Source organism: Schistocerca americana, chromosome 1 (assembly GCF_021461395.2).
Source record: "Schistocerca americana isolate TAMUIC-IGC-003095 chromosome 1, iqSchAmer2.1, whole genome shotgun sequence".
Lineage (NCBI taxonomy): Eukaryota > Metazoa > Arthropoda > Insecta > Orthoptera > Acrididae > Schistocerca > Schistocerca americana.
Genome location: NC_060119.1, coordinates 172,158,698 through 172,182,187, shown reverse-complemented (window position 1 = coordinate 172,182,187; position 23,490 = coordinate 172,158,698). Strand labels below are relative to the sequence as shown.

Sequence of the window (23,490 nt, the reverse complement as noted above, 5' to 3'; positions counted from 1 at the left end):
AACCATCGTCCTCTCGAATGCGAGTCCAGTGTGCTAGCCACTGCACCACCTCACTCGGTTAGGAGGATGTTATGGTCAGAGAGAGGGGGGTGAGGAAGATGGGCAGAGTGGGGGTGAAGAAGGGGCAGGCAGAGAGAAAGGGAGAAGTGCAGAGATAAAGGGAGTAGCATGTGGGCAGAGAGAGGGTGAGAAGGAGATAGACAGAGAGAGGAGGGGAGGAGGAGACAGACAGAGAGAGGGGAGGAGGAGATGAACAGAAGGAGGAGATGCCGATGGAAAGTGTAGACAGGTAGTGAGCATGTGGAAAAAGAAAATGGGGAAGAGAGAGAGAGAGGAGGATATGGACAGAGGGGGAGGGGAATCGTTGGAAAGAGGGATTGTAGGATATGGACAAAAAGAAGGGGGAGGAGGGGATGGATGGATGGATGGATAGAGGGATATATGGTGGAGGATACTGACAGCAAGAGTGGGCGGGGGGATGAATGAAATGGACAGAGAAAGGAGAAGGACCAAATGGACTGGGGGGCTGAGGCGATTGAATGGGAGAGGGGAGAGGAGGGGATGGACAGAGAGACGGATGAGGAAGGAACAGACAGAGAAAGGGATGAGGAGGGAACAGACAGTGGGTGTAGGACAGGACGGACAGAGAGAAGAGTGAGGAGAGGGAAGACAGTGAGAAAGGTGAGGGGGGATGAGGAGATGGCCAAAGAGAGGGGGAAGGAAGAGGTGAACAGGTAGAGAGAATGGAGGAGGAGATGTGTGTTGAAGAAGTATGTGAGAACCTACAGGGAGAAGGCTAGTTTAACTATAAAAATACCGTATTTACTCGAATCTAAGCCTCACTTTTTTTCCGGTTTTTGTAATCCAAAAAACTGCCTGCGGTTTAGAATCGAGTGCAAAGCAAGCGGAAGTTCTGAAAAATGTTGGTAGGTGCCGCCAAAACGAACTGCCGTCGAATATATGTAGCGCTACACAGGCATGGTTTGTAGGCACAAAGATAAATACTGGCGCCAAAACCTCTGCGTCAGTAAATAAATTAAAAAAAAAAAAGGGTGGAAGACGAGCTTTTTTTTCTCCGCCCCGAGTTTCGACAACTGCATTTTCACACATTATCCAACGAAGTAAATACAACTCCGTATTGTTCACCTTCGAATGTAGCAGAATTTCAATGTACTACGAAAATCCGACTGGCAAGACTGTTTGGGATGTTTGTCAATATGGCCAACTCCACGTTCTGAAATTTTTCCTACCTGTAACAAGAGATGGTTGCTAATAGGAACTTGTATGAATTGTGAATCACATGCAGTATTCTCTTCACCATAAGAATAATACGAATAAAAACATTTTGCCATGTTTTCTTTCGTGTTTGCTGCTATGGTGGTGGTGGTGAGTGTTTAACGTCCCGTCGACAACGAGGTCATTAGAGACGGAGCGCAAGCTCGGGTTAGGGATGGATTGGGAAGGAAATCGGCCGTGCCCTTTCAAAGGAACCATCCCGGCATTTGCCTGAAACGATTTAGGAAAATCACGGAAAACCTAAATCAGGATGGCTGGAGACGGGATTGAACCGTCGTCCTCCCGAATGCGAGTCCAGTGTGCTAACCACTGCGCCACCTCGCTCGGTGTGTTTGCTGCTATCTCATTTAAATCCTGCCTGCCTATTTAAACTACGAAACTAGAGTGAGACAACAGCAAACGCGGAAGAATATACGTATCGTGTCATGTTTATATTCGTATTAAGTGATACAGTCAGAAGTGAAGCACAGCAGCTGACTAGATTTTCAAATATAAGATGACTCAAATTTCTGTGCAGAATCTGATGTACTACAGAAGCGGCCGCAAAGATTTTCAAACGGAGAAAAAGTTTCGCCTAACTCTCGTTCAGAACATGTTCTATCATACGCAGTCTATTATTTGGTTCTTGTTGATCATTATCAAAGAAAGCAGCAGTGCAAGTAACAACAAATGGCAGTCTCATGCCATTGTTTCGCTAATGAGACGATTCCTCTCTCTCTCTTTTTTTTTTTACTGTTAGCGGCAGTAGCGCGCACAAAAGCAAGCCATGCCGCGAGCGGTGACAGACCGTAAACACGCACTATCAGAATGCGACAAACAATGCATGACACAGTACAGTAATGCATTATCAGCTTAGAGTGACGTAAACACCTATAACAAAGAAAACGGCACTTATCAGATCGAAGCGAAATAAGCAATAGATTCAAACCAGACGAAGCACGTGAAAAAGGAAGGGTACCCGTATAAATACGGACGGAGCGCCTGACGCATAGCAATGGCTACCTGGTAAAACTTAACTGCTAAGCTTACGACTCGAACCAAACTACTACAGCTGTATCGTCATTCATTCAACCTAAATTGTGTCTCATATTACAATGGACCAACTTTTGATTCGATTTGGAGGTGCGGCCTAAAACTTTTCTCTCCCCTTGAATTTCGAGTCTCAAATTTTAGGTGCGGCTTCGATTCGGGATTTTTTTTTTTTCCCCCCTTTATTTCGAGTCACATTTTTCAGGTGCGGCTTAGATTCGAGTGCGGCTTAGGTTCGAGTAAATACGGTAAGTGTCAAAATTGTTAGTAAATTATAAACATATAACTGAAACTTCCTGGCAGATTAAAATTGCATGATAGATGGGTACTTGACTTGGAATCTTTGCCTTTTGTGATCAAAGTTCTCTACCAAATGAGCTTGTCATGAGCTATCCTCATAGCTTTACTTCCGCCACTATCTCATCTCCAACCTTCCAAACATCATTCTAGAAATATTTAATTGTATTGAAAAACCCTGTCGTTTTGAACGGTCATCAAGTTTTTTCAGAATCACCAAGTGAATTTCTAGAAATTAAAAGATGTCACATGTCACCAGATACGTGATACAGATGCACAAGAGAGATGCTGCTACTGGATGAAATGTTGACAAACCATTGTTGAGATCTGTCTATCTACTTATCCAATATGATGACAGGAAATCATTATTCAAGCACAGATAACAGTGAATTTGTAATTAATGAGCTGAAATAATCAGCTGAAACATCAAGATTACGAATACAGTGAGTGTTCTCTGCATGTCAAGGGATGTAATTGACTGCCATTAACTTAAGCACTAATTCAAAAGTCACAGAAGAGCTAAATATAATTGACTTGAAGCACAGAACTGTGCCAGCTCTGCAATTTTGGCCACAATTCACATTCTGGTTCTTTTGTACTGATTGTTGCTCAATGAAACAGCCATATGAGTAGTTCAGCTAAAAGTTAATTACCCAAACAGCAAAATTTCTAGTTATTTTTAATAAGATGATGTCCAAGCTTAAACAGACAGGTTTTAACCTATTAAAAAATAACTTATTAACATAACTTGCTTAACTGCAACATAACCATGATGTAACCCCTAAATTGCATACACCTAGGGGATATATTACTTAGATAGTGACATGTTATACTATGTATGACAATTTTTGTGAATGAATCCATGTGCAAATGGTTTGTGAAACTACAAATGAAAGCACTGAGCTTGTATTGGGGAAGGATTATTTTGAAATTGCCACGAGAAATTAAATTTAAGACAATTATTCTCATCCATGCATAACCTGAAAATCTTATCAATTTTATTAGATGTAGGTTGGGGTTAATTAAATGTGTATCCTCTTCCCATTGTAGAAGTTATCTGGTTATAATACACTAGCAGCAGGTGGATTCACAGCAAGTTGATTTGCATTTAGGCATGTGGCAACATAATAATTTATACAATATCATTATGAGCAGAGTAGTTAGAAACAGCCAATGCAATGCAAGGAGAAGAAGTAGTTTCTCTTGGAAACCAATCAATACACATCTACGTAATTGCCACACAAGTCCTCACCCTGCACAGTTTTAATGCACAGCTATGAGTGAATGACCAAAAGATCTCTTAAACAATTGTATTTATACCTTCAAACTCAGTTTCTCCAACAAATTTCTCCAGCATTGCCAGTGAACTATCCCTGATTAGTAGAAACTGTAAGACTTAACATTAATGATTTATCTACACTCGTGTTCATAAATTAAGGATAATGCTGATACATGATGAAACAATGCTCTGGTGGGCAGTTTGCGGGTTTAAATCACCTCGGGGTATGACCATGCAGTGCATTTGACTTGTGGTCATTGTGTGATGGTGCTGACAGCAGTCCACATACACAGAGGTGTATTGGTGCATGTCAGAGTACAGTGCACCGAGTAAGTGTGCAAACGTTTTCAGACGTGCTAATGGTGACTGTGTGTTGAAAATGACTCAAAGAACACATATTGATGACGTTATGAGGGGTAGAGATATTAGGGCTACTGGAGGCTGGTCAAACACACCAGGTCGTAGCACGGGCCCTCTGTGTGCCACAAAGTTGGGTCTCAAGATTATGGCAATGATTCCAGCAGACAGGAAACATGTCCTGGCACTACAGTATGGGACATCCACAATGTACAACACCACAAGAAGACCGATATCTCATCATCAGTGCCCACAGTTGGCCACGAAGTACTGCAGGTAGCCTTGCTCGGGACCTTACTGCAGCCACTGGAACAGTTGTCTCCGCAGTTGTCTCGAGACACACAGTCTACAGACGACTGAACAGACATGGTTTATTTACCCAGAGACCTGCAAGATGCATTCCACTGACCCCTTGTCACAGGAGAGACCGTAAAGACTAGTGTCAAGAATACAGTACATGGTCATTGGAACAGTGGTCCCAGGTTATGTTCACGGACGAGTCCAGGTATAGTCTGAACAGTGATTCTCGCCAGGTTTTCATCTGGTGTGAACCAGGAATCAGATACCAACCCCTTAATGTCCTTGAAAGGGATCTGTATGGAGGTCATGGTTTGATGGTGTGGGGTGAGATTATGATTGGTGCATGTACACCCCTACATGTCTTTGACAGAGGAACTGTAACAGGTCAGGTGTATCGGGACGTCATTTTGCACCAGTATGTCTGCCTTTTCAGGGGTGCAGTGGGTCCCACCTTCCTCCTGATGGATGATAACGCACGGCCCCACCGAGCTACCATTCTGGGGAGTACCTTGAAACAGAAGATATCAGGTGAATGGAGTGGCCTGCCTGTTTTCCAGACCTAAACCCCATCGAGCACGTCTGGGATGCTCTCGGTCGATGTATTGCTGCACGTCTTCATACCCCTAGGACACTTCAGGAGCTCTGACAGGCACTGGTGCAAGAATGGGAGGCTATGCCGCAGCAGCTGCTCAACCACCTGATCCAGAGTATGCCAACCTGTTGTGTGGCCTGTGTACATGTGCATGGTGATCATATTCCATACTGATGTCGGGGTACATGTGCAGGAAACAGTGGCATTTTGTAGCACATGTGTTTTGAGACGGTTTTCTCAACTTATCACCAATACCGTGGGCTTGCAGATCTGTGTCGTGTGTGTTCCCTATGTGCCTATGCTATTAGTGCCAGTTTTGTGTAGTACCATGTTGTGTGGCACCACATTCTGCCATTATCCTTATTTTATGAGCACGAGTTGTAAATAGCATAATCTTTTGAAGTTTCTCAGGCAGCGGGTGACAAAATTGAAGTGTGAGGTGATGCAGTAGTGTCACAAGATGTGCCCACTGGGACGACAGATAGCTTGCACAAGGAAGTGGCAGCAGCAGCGAGCAGAATAAGGCCGGTCCAAGCAGCTGCAACTGTCATATGATCAGAATTCTCTGCTTCAATTTTTTTCTTCCTGTTTTGCCCAGCATAAACATTCAACATGCCCTAAGCAATGAGCTACTTGTAATGCTTGCCAGGAGAAATGCCACATAGCCTCCATGTGCCATTTGCTGAAGGTCGCTCAGGATATGGACATGGAAGTAAACTGTGTGACTTAAATGCTTCTGACATCTCCAAGTTGTTAATCGAGTTACGTTTAGGTCGACACAGGTGCTGCAGTGACATTACTGAATTCTCAAGTCTGTGTGAGTTTCGGCCCGCCACCACTTACAGCAGTCTCACAGAAGCTGGTCAGTTATAACAAACAGAAGATAGTGCTGTTGGGACAATTTACAGCATCTGCCTCTTACAAGACAGTGGTTCATTCCATTACATTTTTGGTGGTTGTTGATGCCAGTGTTGAGAACTTGTCTGTGATGGACACATTTCAAGCATTTGGATTTTCTATCATTGATGTAATTCATCTGGTGTCCGATCAGATACCATATTCTCAATTGGAAACATTGTGTGCGGTGTTTACAGACTTGTGTTCAGAACATATAGGGTGTGTTCTGAATTTTTCTACTCATATTTTTTTGAAATCCACAGTTCAGCCTTGATTTTGTTTTGCGTGTCTTACTCCTGTTTCCCTGAAAGATCAAGTGAAAGCAGAATTGGACAGACTTCAATTTCGAGTGGTGAAGCAAACTGTTTTGGCTAGTGAATGTTTATCTCCACTAGTTGTAATTCGGAAGCTGTTGGGGAAACTTCACCTCTGTAGCAACTTCAGTACTACTGTCAATGCACATTCAATCATGGATATGTATCCTCTCCGACACTGGGAGGAACTATTGGTGAAAATATTGGGTGGCCAGTACTGTTCTAAAATTGATCTACCTAAAGTGTATCTGCAGCTTCCTATGAACGAAGAGGTTCAGCGAGTTCTGGTTTTGGATACTCCTTTTGGTCTCTATCAGTATTTGCACCTTCCTTTTAGTGTGGCTAGCGTCCTCGCTATTTTCCAACAATTTTTAGAGCAAATGACTGTGCCTGCCCCGGTTGCATTAATTATCTTGATGATATTGTTGTTACGGGCTCCTCCACAGATGATCACTTGAAAAATTTGCGCACTTTGTTTTCTGTCTTACAGTCTGCAGCCTTACGGTGTAACCTCGCAAAAAAAAAAGTTTTTCAATATTCTATTGTTTTTTTGGGGTTCGAGGTCTAATGTTGTGGCGTTTGCCGTCTTCCAGACCACATCTCCATTGTTATGTCTATGCCTCACTCCTAGTCCATGAAGGAGCTTCAGGCCTTCCTAGGAAGACAAGGTACTATCATTGCACACCTTGTTATACAATGATGTATTTTTTTGCTGGATTCTGGTTTGCAAATACGCTTTTCAAATGTTGAAATCCAAGCTACTCTCAGCCCCTTGTTTAGCTACATTCTCTTTGGACCAGTACATTGTTTTGGCGACTGACACCTCACACTACAGCCTTAGCATGGTCCTAGTACGCCAATGTGCCGATGGCTCTGAATAACCTGTTGCTTTCACCTCTAAATGTCTAAGCATCAAAGGAACGATTTAGACGCATCCAGTGGAAAGCCCAAGCATCAAAGCATGTAGCAGAAACACCATGAATTGCTTGTATGAAAGAAATTCAAAATATAACGATTGACTAGTAAGGTCATTTTATTCAGCTTATGGAGTGCCCATGGTCTGCCCTGCCTCTGACCCTTCAGATTTCTATTGTTTGGTTGAAAAAAACGAAGCTTTGCATGGCACCAACTCAATGCAAAGAAAGAGAAAAAGAAGAAAGTACAAAACAAACTTTGAGGTCATGGCAAAGAATTCTTTCCTGAGAGGATAAGAAAACTTTTCACAATGTGAGCCAAAAAAAAAAAAAAAAAAAAAAACAGTATTAATTTAACAAACCATTCTTGCTTTATGTTTATTTGTCTGTTTGATTAATGAACTATCCTTCTATAATGGAGAGCACTGTGAAGGTGATAAAGTTGTGCCAGAGCCCAAGACAAGGAATCATGAACTTTATTTTAGCACAGTTAGTTCCAGTATTATCTATCCTGGATTTTCCATAGTTAGTTCCAAGCACGCAAGGTTATGTCAAACATTTTTTTTTTCTCCCCCTTGTATTGTCTTCAGAACTCCGGCACTTAATGAGATTGCCAAAATTGTAACTACCTTTTCTTGTTGTTGCTACTGTATGTCTGAATGTTTCCGAATTAAATAAGCATACCAGCAACGACCTTTCCAATACAGATACTTGACTTCAATTTCATTTTGATGGTAGGACCCTATGTATTTGACTTAATAAGGAAATGTGCAGTTTCTTTTGTGACTGAATTAAAATGGCCCTGTATAAACTGCCAAGAAATTGCTAAAATTAGCAGGTCACAAGAAAGTACCTAAAAACAAGGAAACTTTCTGGACTGATTTACATAGCTGTTAATAATGTATGGGGGGTTGGGGGTTGTTTGGGGAAGGAGACCAGACAGCGAGGTCATCGGTCTCAATGGATTAGGGAAGGATGGGGAAGGAAGTCGGCCGTGCCCTTTCAAAGGAACCATCCCAGCATTTGGCTGGAGTGATTTAGGGAAATCACGGAAAACCTAAATCAGGATGGCCGGATGCGGGATCAAACCATCGTCCTCCCAAATACGAGTCCAGTGTCTAACCACTGCGCCACCTTGCTCGGTAATAACGTATGGGAAGTGTAAAAATGTTTTATGGTGCAATAAATAAAAAATAAATAAAAACAGTAATTGCCGGTAAACAGTGCAGCGGAGACTTTGCATTATGCTTCCTACAGCTGGCCTTTCTGTTTTAGGAACATAACTTATATTTTCTTTCTCTTGCTTCTAAGTACACGTGAGCTAAGTTTTGGAAACAGCACAAGCTGAAATCGTGTCTGTGAGCTTAGTGGGTGAGACTCAAATTACTAGATTTAAGCTACATAACATCCTACTGTAGAATGGTATATCAGTTTCCATTGTCAGTTAAGGTAATTAATATACATTCAATGCTCTTCTCAATCTTTTTCAAAAGCAGGCCAACTCCACTGATGGGATAAATTGTAAAATTGTCTCACTTTTGAAAAAGAGCCTGCTGCCTGAAGATGTAATCCAGAAAAGTCATAGGGGTGTGGTTGGTTCACCAAGATTAAATGGCGTGCAGAAAATCCACAAAGAAGGATGCCATTATGTCCCACTGTCAGTATTCTGTGGGTATCCATTCCAACTCACTGAAATATTTAATGAAGGTCCTTCTTTCTTTCACAAGAAAATGTGATCGCCATATTTCCAATGCCATGGCATTCATATGGTGGCTGAAATCACTAAACCTGGATGAATTAGAACTTCCAGTCAGTTTTTATGTTGCCTGTCTTTTCATTAGCATTCCACTTAAGGAGTCCCACAGTTTTTTAGTGGAAAACTTTATATGGAAACAATATAACTCTGCCATCATGTGCTGATATCAGCATATGTTTTGCTTAATGATTGTGTTTTTGAACAAACTAAGAGACTGAAGTCTATCTTTCTACATGGGAAGCCATTCATCTCTCAGTTTTACAAACTTATTTAGGGAATATTTTGAGAATGATGAAGGCAGCTTTGAAACCAACCTGTTTTTGGAGTTTTGATGATACCTTCATTGTCTGGCCACCTGGAGTGGTACCTCTTAATGGTTCCTGGAAAACTTCTCTTCATCCCAGCATTAAGTTCATGATGGAAGTTGAAAAGATGGAAAGCTCCCTTTCTTGGATGTATTGGTTTACAAAAGGAACAATGGAATTCTTTAACACAAATCCATGCACACTGACTGGTAACTACAAGCAACAAGCTGTCATCTGCTGTGTGAATGCAGTAGAGTTCCTAGGATGCGGGTACAAAGAGCATACTGACAGCATGTGAAAAGAAACTGAACACCTGAGGAAAAACCTAATCTCCTGCTCCTTGGTTCTCTTAAGAACTATTTGGGACTAAGGATGCCTAGTGTGTATAAAACTCTGCAGCCCTGCAATGACACTTTCATAGCAGTTCCCCACAAGGCTTCAACAACAGGAAATTTCCACCATGATTGAGCCTTGTGTAACACAGGGATGCTGGATAGTATATCAGGGCACACAAATTAGTTTTCACATCTCAGTATTGGGATAGTGTCTTTAGAAAGGTATCTCATCAACTGAAATATGGAACACCATTTTAACAACAGGCAACTGTCTTAACTACTGTATATAAATCCTTCCAGCATTCATTACCGGTGACGCTGAACGTGTGCTGTGGTAAGGAGCAGCACTGGTAGCTTCTGGAGCAAGACTGGGCGTCTTCTGTGGTTCATATAGGGGTGACAGCTCTGGTATCTCAGTAGTTCAGCTTGTATTTGCAGATGGCAGCTGGTTGGTACACTGAATATCACAATTTGGTTTTATGATATGACTGGTGGCCATCAATACGTGTTAATACATCAGTATTTAATAAAAATAAATAAATGTCATGTGGCTGATCCCACTTCAGTTGTTCTCACATTAGCGTTACTGCTTCATATTTCGAGCAGCTTATCATTTGATCACACAGGTCTGGAAGGGCTTCATTCCAGATTTTCAAGTGGCAAAACATATAAAATGGTCATCTAGAATTAAACCTTACACATTTAAATCATTAACCAGCAATGCAAACCTATATTTAAAAAAGGTGCTCACTAATGTATACAGATCTTTCCTATTTACTTCACTCAAATGATTACATTCAAGTGGAATGACATGATTTCTTTTCTGCGGATGTGTTGCAGACTGACAGACTGAATATGTATTAGACTGCATGACAAGGCAAAGCCTCCGTTTATGACTCAGCCTGTAGCCACAATGGGCAAGTAGTAAAACATATTGTTCTTAGTGTACTGCATAGCTGTGACACAAAAAGTGTTCTCATCTTCTTGAGAGTCTCTCTGAGAATTACTTGAGCTTCTCAAGGCATGAGCTTATATTTCTCACCCCTACTGTTGATCCTCCCATGTCTCGGACAACTGTTCACACTTTCCATTTTGACACCCCTCAGGTTTCCTTCTCAGCTGTAGCAAAGCTACAAATGCTACTTATGTTGCTTCCTATTATATATCTTTATGGAAAAATGTTAGACCATCAAAGAATGCAACCATACAAATTACAAAAAGGTGTGTGTGTGTGTGTGTGTGTGTGTGTGTGTGTGTGTGTGTGTGTGTGATATATATATATATATACACACACACATCTCCTCTTAAAACACTGTATCTATTTCAACCAAACTTGGTACACATATCCCTTACCATCATCAGGAAACAATCATTGTTGGGGTTATAACCACCTACCCGGCAACAATAGCTGTCAGGCTAAGAACCACCTACCTATCACAGTGCAGGAGATATGACTTTATAAAAAATGAGGTGCATGAAAACTGCCATATCTTACATGATATTAAAATTTATTACTTCCGTGCTATAAAATTTATTTGCAATAGATTCCACAGACAATATCCACATATGCTGCTAAAAGCACCTACATAATTATATCATGGTACCATACAGAGTTCAGGAGATACCACATCATAAACATTCAGATGTGTGAACTCTGCTGCACTGTGCAAGACATTTAAATTTATTACTTCTTTCTCACTAAATCTATATGCAAAATATTTCGCAGACTGTAAACACACACGCCACAAAATGTATCTATACAAATACATCACTGTCCAATACATCGTTCAATAGATATGATGTCATAAATACAGAGATTTATGAAAAAATGCACATCTTACATGAAGTTTTAATGCATTTGGTCTTTACAACTGAGACACTCCTACAGTGGAGTCAAATTAAGGAAATCTCTAACACCTGGCAGAACTTTTGACAGCTTTCAACTGCAAAACGCATATGGCTGTAATTGAAAACAACAGCCATCTACAGAGCTATGACGAGGTGTTGTCTTAGAGATATTTACAAAATCGTGTTGTAGATATGCAAAGCTGTTTCACAATTTCAAAGGTGTTTTCACAAATACATGGAAATGATTTTTTTTTCCTTCGATATTGCACTACAAACACAGTTCATTTTTTTCTGTTTCTAACAGAAAATAGGCAAAATAAATACCCATGCAACATTTATCTGCAAATTTTATGACACATATCCCCTCACTCCACCACATCAATATCTTGTTCAAATATTGCTTGAGCAGTCACTGGCACTTATGCTGAAGTTACACACCCATTCAGCAATTGAATTAACATTTTTACATATTACATAAAGTATACTGACAACTGACGGATCCGTCAGCATCAAAACGATGTACATAAATGTTATGAAAATCAACAGTATAAGAATAATGTGGGAATATGAGAGTAAAAACAAACCTGAATTGCTCAGTGTCAGTACTAAGCTCCTGTTCAATGTGCAGGAACACTTGGACTAGTTCACTGACAATCACTGGCCACAATGATGTTACATGTTGCGGTGACATTCGCAGCAACAGCACTCGGAAGCATAGAAACACTTGTGCCTGGACTGATGGAACCACTTGTGGCAACCGCAGGCTTTCAGCAAGCCGTTCTGTGAGCATATGAGATCTTTATTTCACCAATTTGTGTGACACGTGTCAGTAAAATTTATTTTTATACATAAGAATATAGCAATTATCAGCACAGTTTAAGATATGAATTGTGGAAGACGATATCATATGATATAATTGCACTGGCTTCAACAGCCAGAGTCAGTTGACATAAAAGTTTTCTGAGTATCATCATGCATCATAATTTTAAAAACTATATTTGAGAAACCAACATTTCAACCACGGTTATAGTGACCTCCTGCTGAGTCCACTGATGGCCCAGTAGACCCAGAAGAAGGGCACTGGGACTGAAACGTTGGTTTGACCAGTATAGTTTTTTCCATTATGGCATGGTATGACACTCAGAAAACATTTTTGTCAGGTGTCATATGAATTTATCCTTCACAGGTTAGGGGTAGAGAAGATATAACAAAATGAAAGTGTTCTGGGCCAAGCCCATAACCTATTGTTTTGATAGAATTTAAAATAAAGTGGTCACAGTTTGAAGCAACTCGCATAACAGTTTCACTACACAAACAGAACACACAAAAAATAACAAGTATCCACAGATACTAGAGTAAAATTATTTTATCCCAATATGCCTATACTTCCACAACTTTGCTTTGTTTCTCTTGCTTTGATTACTGTTGTGTATGAGAATACATGCCTTTAACAGAGACTTAAATAAAAATATCTGTTAGATTTCAGTTTTGGCAACACTTGGTCACAAGTCAAGGTTAGGTATTTAGTGTAGGATAAATTTATTAATAGTGCAAAGCAGTGTTTCATTCTGGCAGTGTGTTAATTCTATAAATATTCGCTGTTCCAGTTTACTACATTGTATTAACCTATTTTGACTATCTCCCGACAAATGATCAGGGTAGTAAGTATTATATTCAAATGTTTTATGTTATACTTTGACATGTTCCATATCCACGAGAATCATTCCATTTTTGATTCCATGGAACAAAAACTGAATCTAATCTTATCTTTTGTACCTTTGTCGACATATCAATGGATACTTGGTATATGATGTGTTGTGTAAGTAGTAAAAAGGTTATGCAAGTTGCTTCAAATTGTGACCACTTTGTCTGAAATTACATTAAAACATTACGTTATAGGCTTGGCCCAGAACACTTTCACTTCCTTATATCTTTTCTAAGTTCAGCAGGGAAAAATACATGTATCTCTGTTACATTATACAACAGAAGAATATTGGAGTTATAGCTTCTTACAGAAGTAGGATCTACCTAACACGTTTGCAATGGCTCTACGATTTTTTTCCTGGCTTATCATGTGTGTTAATGGGGTCGGCATGTTATTCTGGATTTGGCAATGTTAGGGACAGATGGCAGCTGGATGCCCTTCCTATCACCATGGTCTATACCTATTTTATGGATTACAAGGCAATCTTACAATCAAAATTAACATAAAAATGTCCAGCATTTGGTTTAAAAATTCCCAACAGTCTTAAAAAAGGCCATATCTTTAATGCCACAGGAAACCTATCTCTATCTGGCAACATTGGAATCAACTGGTGGCAGCAGTGCACCAATGCGATGAACATGAGTTGCGGGTATTCACAAGCTTGCTAACACTGTCTCCCTCCCACCCCACTATCACAAACACAGAACAGCCTATGGTGCGTCACTGCAGTCTATTGTGCCAGTGAACTTGAACTGAAAGTGATTTTCATCATCAGTAACAGTACAATATTTTTGGTAGTAGCTAATTTCATAATGGAAAGAAAAAGATATTCATAGTGAGCTATAAACTGGAAGAATTAGCACAATGTAGAACAACATGGAAACAGAGCAGCTGAGCGGCATTTCGGGCCTCGACCAACATAAAAAAACCAATTGCGATTGGCAAGCTAGTACAGAAGAACTGGGGGAAAAAAAGGGAGGAAGACTAAATGTGCAAATAGAGGACTGAATGCAAAATGGACATAACTAGAAGGTGATGTACTTAAGTGGATTCATCGGCACCATCAAAATGGCATTGGAATTAATACAAAAATGATTCAAACACATCCCAATAAGCTAGTGCTACTGTGGAACTTTGACCCTGCTGTTGGCGGGGACGCGTGCATGCCTCAACGACACAGATAGCCGTACCGTAGGTGCAACCACAATGGAGGGGTATCTGTTGAGAGGCCAGACAAACGTGTGGTTCTTGAAGAGGGGCAGCAGCCTTTTCAGTAGTTGCAGGGGCAACATCCTGTGTAACACTAACCAAAACGGCCTTGCTGTGCTGGTACTGCAAACGGCTGAAAGCAAGGGGAAACTACAGCCGTAATTTTTCCCGAGGGCATGCAGTTTTACTGTACGATTAAACGATGATGGTGTCCTCTTGGGTAAAATATTCCGGAGGTAAAATAGTCCCCCATTCGGATCTCCAGGCGGGGACTACTCAGGAGGACGTCGTTATAAGGAGAAAGAAAACTGGCGTTCTACGGATCAGAGCGTGGAATGTCAGATCCCTTAATCGGGCAGGTAGGTTAGAAAATTTAAAAACGGAAATGGATAGGTTAAAGTTAGATATAGTGGGAATTAGTGAAGTTCGGTGGCAGGAGGAACAAGACTTCTGGTCAGGTGAATACAGGGTTATAAATACAAAAGCAAATAGGGGTAATGCAGGAGTAGGTTTAATAATGAATAAAAAAATAGGAGTACGGGTAAGCTACTACAAACAGCATAGTGAACGCATTATTGTGGCCAACATAGACACGAAGCCCACATCTACTACAGTAGTACAAGTTTATATGCCAACTAGTTCTGCAGATGATGATGAAATGTATGATGAGATAAAATAAATTATTCAGATAGTGAAGGGAGACAAAAATTTAATAGTCATGGGTGACTGGAATTCGAGTGTAGGAAAAGGGAGAGAAGGAAACATAATAGGTGAATATGGATTGGGGGTAAGAAATGAAAGAGGAAGATGTCTGTTAGAATTTTGCACAGAGCATAACTTAATCATAGCTAACACTTGGTTCAAGAATCATAAAAGAAGTTTGTATACATGGAAGAACCCTGGAGATACTAAAAGGTTTCAGATAGATTATATAATGGTAAGACAGAGATTTAGGAACCAGGTTTTAAATTGTAAGACATTTGCAGGGGCAGATGTGGACTCTGACCACAATCTATTGGTTATGAACTGTAGATTAAAACTGAAGAAACTGCAAAAAGGTGGGAATTGAAGGAGATGGGACCTGGATAAACTCAAACAACCAGAGGTTGTAGAGAGTTTCAGGGAGAGCATAAGGGAACAATTCACAGGAATGGGGGAAAGAAACACAGTAGAAGAAGAATGGGTAGCTTTGAGGAATGAAATAGTGAAGGCAGCAGAGGATCAAGTACGTAAAAAGACGAGGGCTAGCAGAAATCCTTGGGTAACAGAAGAGATACTGAATTTAATTGATGAAAGGAGAAAATACAAAAATGCAGTAAGTGAAGCAGGCAAAAAGGAATACAAACGTCTCCAAAATGAGATCGACAGGAAGTGCACAATGGCTAAACAGGGATGGCTAGAGGACAAATGTAAGGATGTAGAGGTTTATCTCACTAGGGGTAAGATAGATACTGCCTACAGGAAAACTAAAGAGACCTTTGGAGAAAAGAGAACCACTTGCATCAATATCAAGAGCTCAGATGGAAACCCAGTTCTAAGCAAAGAAGGGAAAGCAGAAAGGTGGAAGGAGTATATAGACGGTCTATACAAGGGCGATGTACTTGAGGACAATATTATGGAAATGGAAGAGGATGTAGATGAAGATGAAATGAGAGATATGATACTGCGTGAAGAGTTTGACAGAGCACTGAAAGACCTGAGTCTAAACAAGGCCCCGGGAGTAGACAACATTCCATTGGAACTACTGACGGCCTTGGGAGAGCCAGTCCTGACAAAACTCTACCATCTGGTGAGCAAGATGTATGAGAAAGGCAAAATACCCTCAGACTTCAAGAAGAATATAATAATTCCAATCCCAAAGAAAGCAGGTGTTGACAGATGTGAAAATTACTGAACTATCAGTTTCATAAGTCACAGCTGCAAAATACTAACGCGAATTCTTTACAGACGAATGGAAAAACTGGTAGAAGCAGATGTCGGCGAAGATCAGTTTGGATTCCGCAGAAATGTTGGTACATGTGAGGCAATACTGACCCTACGACTTATCTTAGAAAATAGATTAAGGAAAGGCAAACCTACATTTCTAGCATTTGTAGACTTAGAAAAAGCTTTTGACAATGTTGACTGGAATACTCTCTTTCAAATTCTTAAGGTGGCAGGGGTAAAATACAGGGAGCGAAAGGCTATTTACAATTTGTACAGAAACCAGATGGCAGTTGTAAGAGTCGAGGGGCATGAAAGGGAAGTGATGGTTGGGAAGGGAGTGAGACAGAGTTGTAGCTTCTCCCCTATGTTATTCTATCTGTATATTGAGAAAACAGTAAAGGAAACAAAAGAAAAATTCGGAGTAGGTATTAAAATCCATGGAGAAGAAATAAAAACTCTGAGGTTCGCCAATGACATTGTAATTCTGTCAGAAACAGCAAAGGACTTGGAAGAGCAGTTGAACGGAATGGACAGTGTCTTGAAAGGAGGATATAAGATGAAAATCAACAAAAGCAAAAACAAGGATAATGGAATGTAGTTGATTTAAGCCGGGTGATGCTGAGGGAATTAGATTAGGAAATGAGACACTCAAAGTAGTAAAGGAGTTTTGCTATTTGGGGAGCAAAATAACTGATGATGGTCGAAGCAGAGAGGATATAAAATGTAGACTGGCAATGGCAAGGAAAACGTTTCTTTGTTAACATCGAGTATTGATGTAAGTGTTAGGAAGTCGTTTCTGAAAGTATTTGTATGGAGTGTAGCCATGTATGGAAGTGAAACATGGACGATAAATAATTTAGACAAGAAGAGAATAGAAGCTTTCGAAATGTGGTGCTACAGATGAATGCTGAAGATTAGATGGGTAGATCACATAACTAATGAGGAGGTATTAAATAGAATTGGGGAGAAGAGGAGTTTGTAGCACAACTTGACTAGAAGAAGGGATCGGTTGGTAGGACATGTTCTGAGGCATCAAGGGATCACCAATTTAGTACATCAAGGGATCACCAATTTAGTACTGGAGGGCAGCGTGGAGGGTAAAAATCGTAGAGGGAGACGAAGAGATGAATACACTAAGCAGATTCAGAAGGATGTAGGCTGCAGTAGGTACTGGGAGATGAAGAAGCTTGCACAGGATAGAGTAGCACGGAGAGCTGCATGAAACCAGTCTCAGGACTGAAGACCTCAACAACAACAACAACAACTGTGGAACTTAACAGCTTAAGGGTGGAGTTGGTTGGTGCCATACGCTCATGATGCATCATAGACTTAGCATGCAAACCAAAACCAAAACATATTGGAAAATGCCACAAGAGCATGAAGAGAAAATATTGTCTTTCCACGACTTTATTATTCAACATAAAAAAAGTGGTGTGGGGACTAGGCTAAATGGAGACTATGGATGGAAATCTCTGCCATTTGATGTGCCGAGGGACATAGCTGTTGCCTTAAAAGGTGCTAAAACTCGAAATTTAATCCAATGCCAAAACCTTCTCAAATACTGCCAGATGTTGTTGTTCACTTACATGACAAGAGTTGGATGGACGAGGCTGTTATGAAATTATGGATTAACAGAGTGTTGGGGAGAAGGAAAGGTGCTTTATTAAAGTTCTCTTCTTGCACTAGATCGGTTTAGTAGTCATTTGAAAAATTCTGTGAAAGAGAAATTGAGACAGGGAAATACACAGCTTGCTGTTATTCTGGGAGGACTTACTTCACAACTGCAATCTTTTGATGTCTCAATAAATAAACCATCTAAAGTGTATGAACTCACGCCAAAGGGAGCTTTAAAACAACCTACAATCAAACAAGTGTCTCACTGGACATAACACATTGTGGTCTAGAGTGAGAGAAGACATTAGTGTTAAATTTTTCAAGAAGTGTGGCATAATTAGCGTCTCAGTGACAGTGAAGACCATCTTACATATGAAGAGGAGCAGTGAAGACCATCTTATGTATGAAGAGGAAACTGATGATCATGAAGAGGAAGAGGAGAAAGAAGAGGAAGAAAGTTCAGATGACGATTTTCAAGGATTTTAAAGGTCACTTCGGTTTTGTAAACTAAGTATTTCTTTTTTATTCTGGCTTTGCAAGCTATCAATAAGAGTGGTGAAATGTTATTTCTTTTTTTAAAAAAATTGCTTAAAAATTAAGGTGTCCCTTGGAGTCCATAGCATCTTATAGCCCGTAAAACACGATAACAACAACCTCTTACTTAATATGGACAAAACAGTTCATATGGTCTTCTGCACACCAAAGAAATATACAACACACATAGTCACTACTCATAAACAATAAAATAAATGAACAGGTCAGTGAGATTAAGTTCCTTGGGTTGAGGAAATAAACTGCTGTGCAACAGGAGTACCCTCTGCTATGCCAGTTCTTTGTCAAAGGTGTGACTTGACTACCATTAGAACAGTAGATTTTGCTCATGTGAATTCAATCCTTTTATGTGGAATTCCTTTCTGCAGTCAATAACCAAAAATTACTATGCAAAAATTATTTGTCAAGGTCATGACAAGATTGTCACCACAAGCATCCACCAAGCCACTCTTCAAAAAATTGGGAATTTACGTCTCCCATGAAAAAGGGTCACTCCAAAATAAATGCACAGTTTTTTCAAACACTCAATGTATTTTACATACCTTTGATATTTCTACCATATGTCAAAAAATTCGCAAGAGACGAAATGACATTTTTCCACATAATGTCTGTCTCTTTCCACTGCTTTATGCCACTGTGGAAACAAGGTCTGTATACTGGCTCTGGTACCGAGCGCCACAGGTTTCGAATCCATGCCGTATGGCATGGAACTTGATGACCACTAGAGGTCTCTGCAGCAGTCACGCCGTAAGCCATGGCTGCATGCGCTCCTGGCCGAGTATAATGTGAGATCACCACTGTGGAGCACGTGGTCCCAGCGGCCAATAGTGACATACCCTGTCATGTATTAAGGCGGCTGACTCTCACTCAGTGAGGCAGTCTGGTATTCGCGTTGAGTCGGTTGATATCTCACTCACAGACATCGTGTTTATGTTGCGTGTGCTTACTTCCCATTTATGAGTGGGCGTTGTTTCGATTTCATAGGATTATCTCTTGTGACCCCTTTGCTTAATACTTTTTGTTAATCTTGGTGTCTTGCTCGGTTGTCTGTCGTGCTTGTCCTTCCATTCGTGTTCGACCGTCTTGTTTGTTCGCGGGCCACTCTCGTTCAGTCCCACCGCGTTTTTGTTTGTGGCAAATGTGCAACCGTTCCTGTTGCAGTTACAACATAGGCTCCTGCAAACATTCTCAGAACCCACCTTACACAAACATTTTCCAACTTCAACTGTCTCAATATTCTGCACACACCCATTTCTCCTACTCCCACTCGGATTTACAGTTCATTCATTGCAATACATTTGTCGGCCAAAATCAGATCGAGAATACACATCACTCTGTTGGCAGTCTGTGGAGTGCTCATGCTGCAGTTGTGCGGGAGGCCCCGGGTATTGCCATACCCACTTTCAGCAGATAATCTGGTTGTCTAATGTACAGTGATCAACAGTACTGTCTGCATACACCTTCTTTAATCTCTTGTGAAAGTTAAGTCACTGTATTGTTCTCACAATATACGAACTCTACAACAGCACATTGCTTCTCAGAGGAACATCATGTGCAGCAGCAGTCTTGATGGAATGCCATAACAGCATGACTTGCAGAAACAGATTGAATTAAATTTGTATACACATAGGAAGAACGTTTCTATGACCTCTGTGAGCAGCTACGATTCAGAAAAAAAGTGGGATTTTTTAAGTAAAAAAAAAGTGTGCATTTCTTTTGGAGTGACTTTCATACATACATCCTAGAGACATTTTCATTTGCAAATAAGAACCTCCATCTGATTGTATTCGTCTCGGTTCTGCAGTCAGATCATACAATCATTCTATCACTCGAGCCTTGTCCCACAGTTATGCAGGGTCAGCCATCGTTAATCGGATTTGGCATGTTAATGTTTAAGGGGTGGCCGGATGGCCTCCCTGCCGCCACCTCGTACCCCCCGGGACAGAATCAGTGTAGCCCAACTGTCTGCGTCGAGTGTAATCCGTGGAATAGTGTGAAAGTGTTCAGATGTCTGTGAGCCATGTAACTGAGGCGGAACATGGGGACCAGCATGGTATTCACATAGCGGGATGTGGAAAACTGCCTAAAAACCACATCCATGCTGGCTGGCACATCAGCCCTCATCGTTAATCCGCTGGGCGGATTCGATCCGGGGCCGGCACGCCTACCCGAGTCCAGGAAGCAGCGTGTCAGTGCTCTCGGCTACCCTGGCGGGTCTCAGATGATACAATCATCTGAACACAATATTTCTGCAGTCCACCTGGATGCCACCTCCAGGTGAGACAACTGTATGCTTGTCTCTCTGGAACTGATTTATACCATGAAATTACAGTCCTTTTATACAGTGCATAAGGCCAAGAGCCCATGCACCAGAAACCATCACAGCTGCCCCCTAGTGCAAGTGAATGTACAGAGCCTCAGTGGAGACAGCTGGAAAAAAAAAATCAATGAATTGCTGTTATCATTGTCAACATATTCTGCCGACTAGGTCAGTGACCATTGTCTTTTAACATCAAATAAAACAGGGTTCCAAGTCTTACTTAAAAGGATAACCCTGACCTCCACTTATAATGCTGCCTGCCAGTATTATCTTGACAGCTTCCATTAAAATACTTTCTCAATAGCAAGATGCAGAGGCAAGCAGTTGTGTCTTATCATACAAGGTTCTGTCCCCCTTGGTAAGACACTGTGCCACTGCAGATTTCTCAGAGTGCTTCAAATGTGTGTGCTCAGCGCACCTGTGTTGAATGATGCAGATTTTTGGTCTATATACAATTTCCCAAACACCAGGCTTCCTCGATCCTATGTCACCTTGGGATTGCTCTTCTTCAGCACTATCGAACTGTGCACAGAAGCGCCATCAGTAGGTAATCTTTAAAGTTTCAACATTTTTGTTCTTAACCGATGACATCCGATGATGATACCCACTGATGGATCATGATTAACCTCATGAGTAAAGAACTATATGAAGCCACACTATCAGTGTGCAAAGAAAGGCCTAAATTTTGCTCTTACTTCAGAAGTCTTCCAGCAATGAATTTATTCGCTTGGTGGAACGAGCAGTGTCCAGCTTTCCTGCAGACCCAGCAGGAAAAAATCAGGCAAGAGATTTCATATGGGTCAACCCCTCCCCCCATAACAATCTCTCCTCTGTCAAAAGGGCAGCAGAGAAGATTCAGATTTATTTGCCCTATCAGTGGACAAAGGTAATGCCACAGTTCTTCTTTCACAGGATGATTATGTGGGCAAAATGGAACTTTTACTCAAGGACTCAGCATACCTTCAACTGCAGAATGACCCAGCTGAACAGATAAAGCAGAAAATGCTTTCATTCTGACAAAGAGTTTGTTGCTTGGAAAATTTCATCGTGCTGCCATTCTAACAAGATCTATGCTTTGGCAAAAATTCACAAGGAAGTTCACTATATCCCATTAAAACTTCTCTTCTTAGACTTCATGTCAGAAGATATCAAAATCGCTTTTCCAATTCCACAGTTGTTATACAACTATTGAAGTCTTTATGTCTTGGTCCCTTGGATTTGGGTGTGAGCTTTTGATGTAATCTCTCTCTTTACTCATCCTCTTGAAGAGTCCTTGATGATAATTAGTGAAATCCTGGAAATGACAACGCTTTGCCACAATATGGTTTATTTCATGACAATTTCTTTGAACAAAATGACTATGGGAAGCCCATCATCCCCCATATTCATCAATTTATTTTTGGAAGTTTTTGAAGGTAGCACTCTGAGACCGGCATTTTTAACCTTTAAGTGGGTGTGTCTGTGCACAAAATACACCAACCACAAAAAAACATTGTTTTGTAACATTCCATTGTTGTTTTACAACTGTGAGCCTGTACTTATTCCTACATTACTGCTTCAGCTAACACAATGATAAGTTGTGTTGTCATACATCTAAGCGAGCATCTATAATATAAAATATCCACAGAACTAAGTGAGAAAAAATTTACGATCTGTGTAAGAAAATGACCCTGATTCTGAGCTAGCAATGTAATCCTACATTGGGGCAAATATCTTTGGGATAATTAGTAATCAGATAAGAGGCTGGCAGAAATCTGATGCAACTGCACTATTTAATGCTTCGTATGGGTCACTAGTGTGCAGCAACACTTCTACATGACAAGAGAATGATATAATGAACATTTTTTTCATTGTATACTTAAACAGTGATTTAACTAATATAATGTAAGTTTATTTTATAATTGTTTAACTTTGGTAACATAAAGACAGCTATTCTTTACATGTGTACAAAGTACACTGTATGCCTGCTTGTGTTATGTGTAACGGCACATCTGCTCGAGGGTTAAAACTTAACTGGTTTTTTTTTTTATTATTATTATACCAACATTTCTGATATGTACAAATGGAATACACATTCCAAACTGTTTTCTGGGTCACTTTAATTGCTTTCACCCCAGCATCAAGTTCATGGTGGTGGTCAAAAGGGATAGAAAGCTTCAATTTTTACATATAATGGTCTACAGAAAGGACAATGGGACTCTGGGAAAGAGTGTTGTTCAAAAAATGACGCACATGGAGTTGTATCTGCCTGCAACTAGTTGCCATTCATCAAAATAACACACTAGGGTCCTGCGGATGTTGGCAAAGAGGACAAATGCCATCTCAGATGTAGAAATCTTGACACAAGACCTGGATCAATTGTTCAAGCAGAATGGCTACACATACAAATGTGCCAAAATGACTAGAAAATGTATGTAGATTAGTGGCTTTTCTACAATACATTGGGGGCATATATTAAAAAAAAAAAATAAATAAACAGAAAGAATTTTAAAAAGATATATCATCACAAGTGTACTCCATCTGCCAGCCAAGACTAGAGCGCTCCTGGACTCATTAGGAGATGACTTGGAATTGAGGATGCCCGGTGTTTACAAAATCCAACGTTTCTGTGGAAAATCATATACAGGCAAAACAATCTGTACCAA

At 40.6% G+C, this 23,490-nt stretch overlaps 1 protein-coding gene across 1 annotated transcript in view; it reads right to left on the bottom strand.

Annotated features, from left to right (window-relative positions):
- LOC124566579 (protein dopey-1 homolog) overlaps window positions 1-23,490 on the bottom strand; it is a 378,074-nt gene that overhangs the window by 54,571 nt on the left and 300,013 nt on the right. Inside the window, exon 29 of the mRNA XM_047131121.1 lies at window positions 12,104-12,299. Coding sequence (XP_046987077.1) covers window positions 12,104-12,299 — 196 coding nt within the window. The remainder of the gene's footprint in view (window positions 1-12,103; window positions 12,300-23,490) is intronic.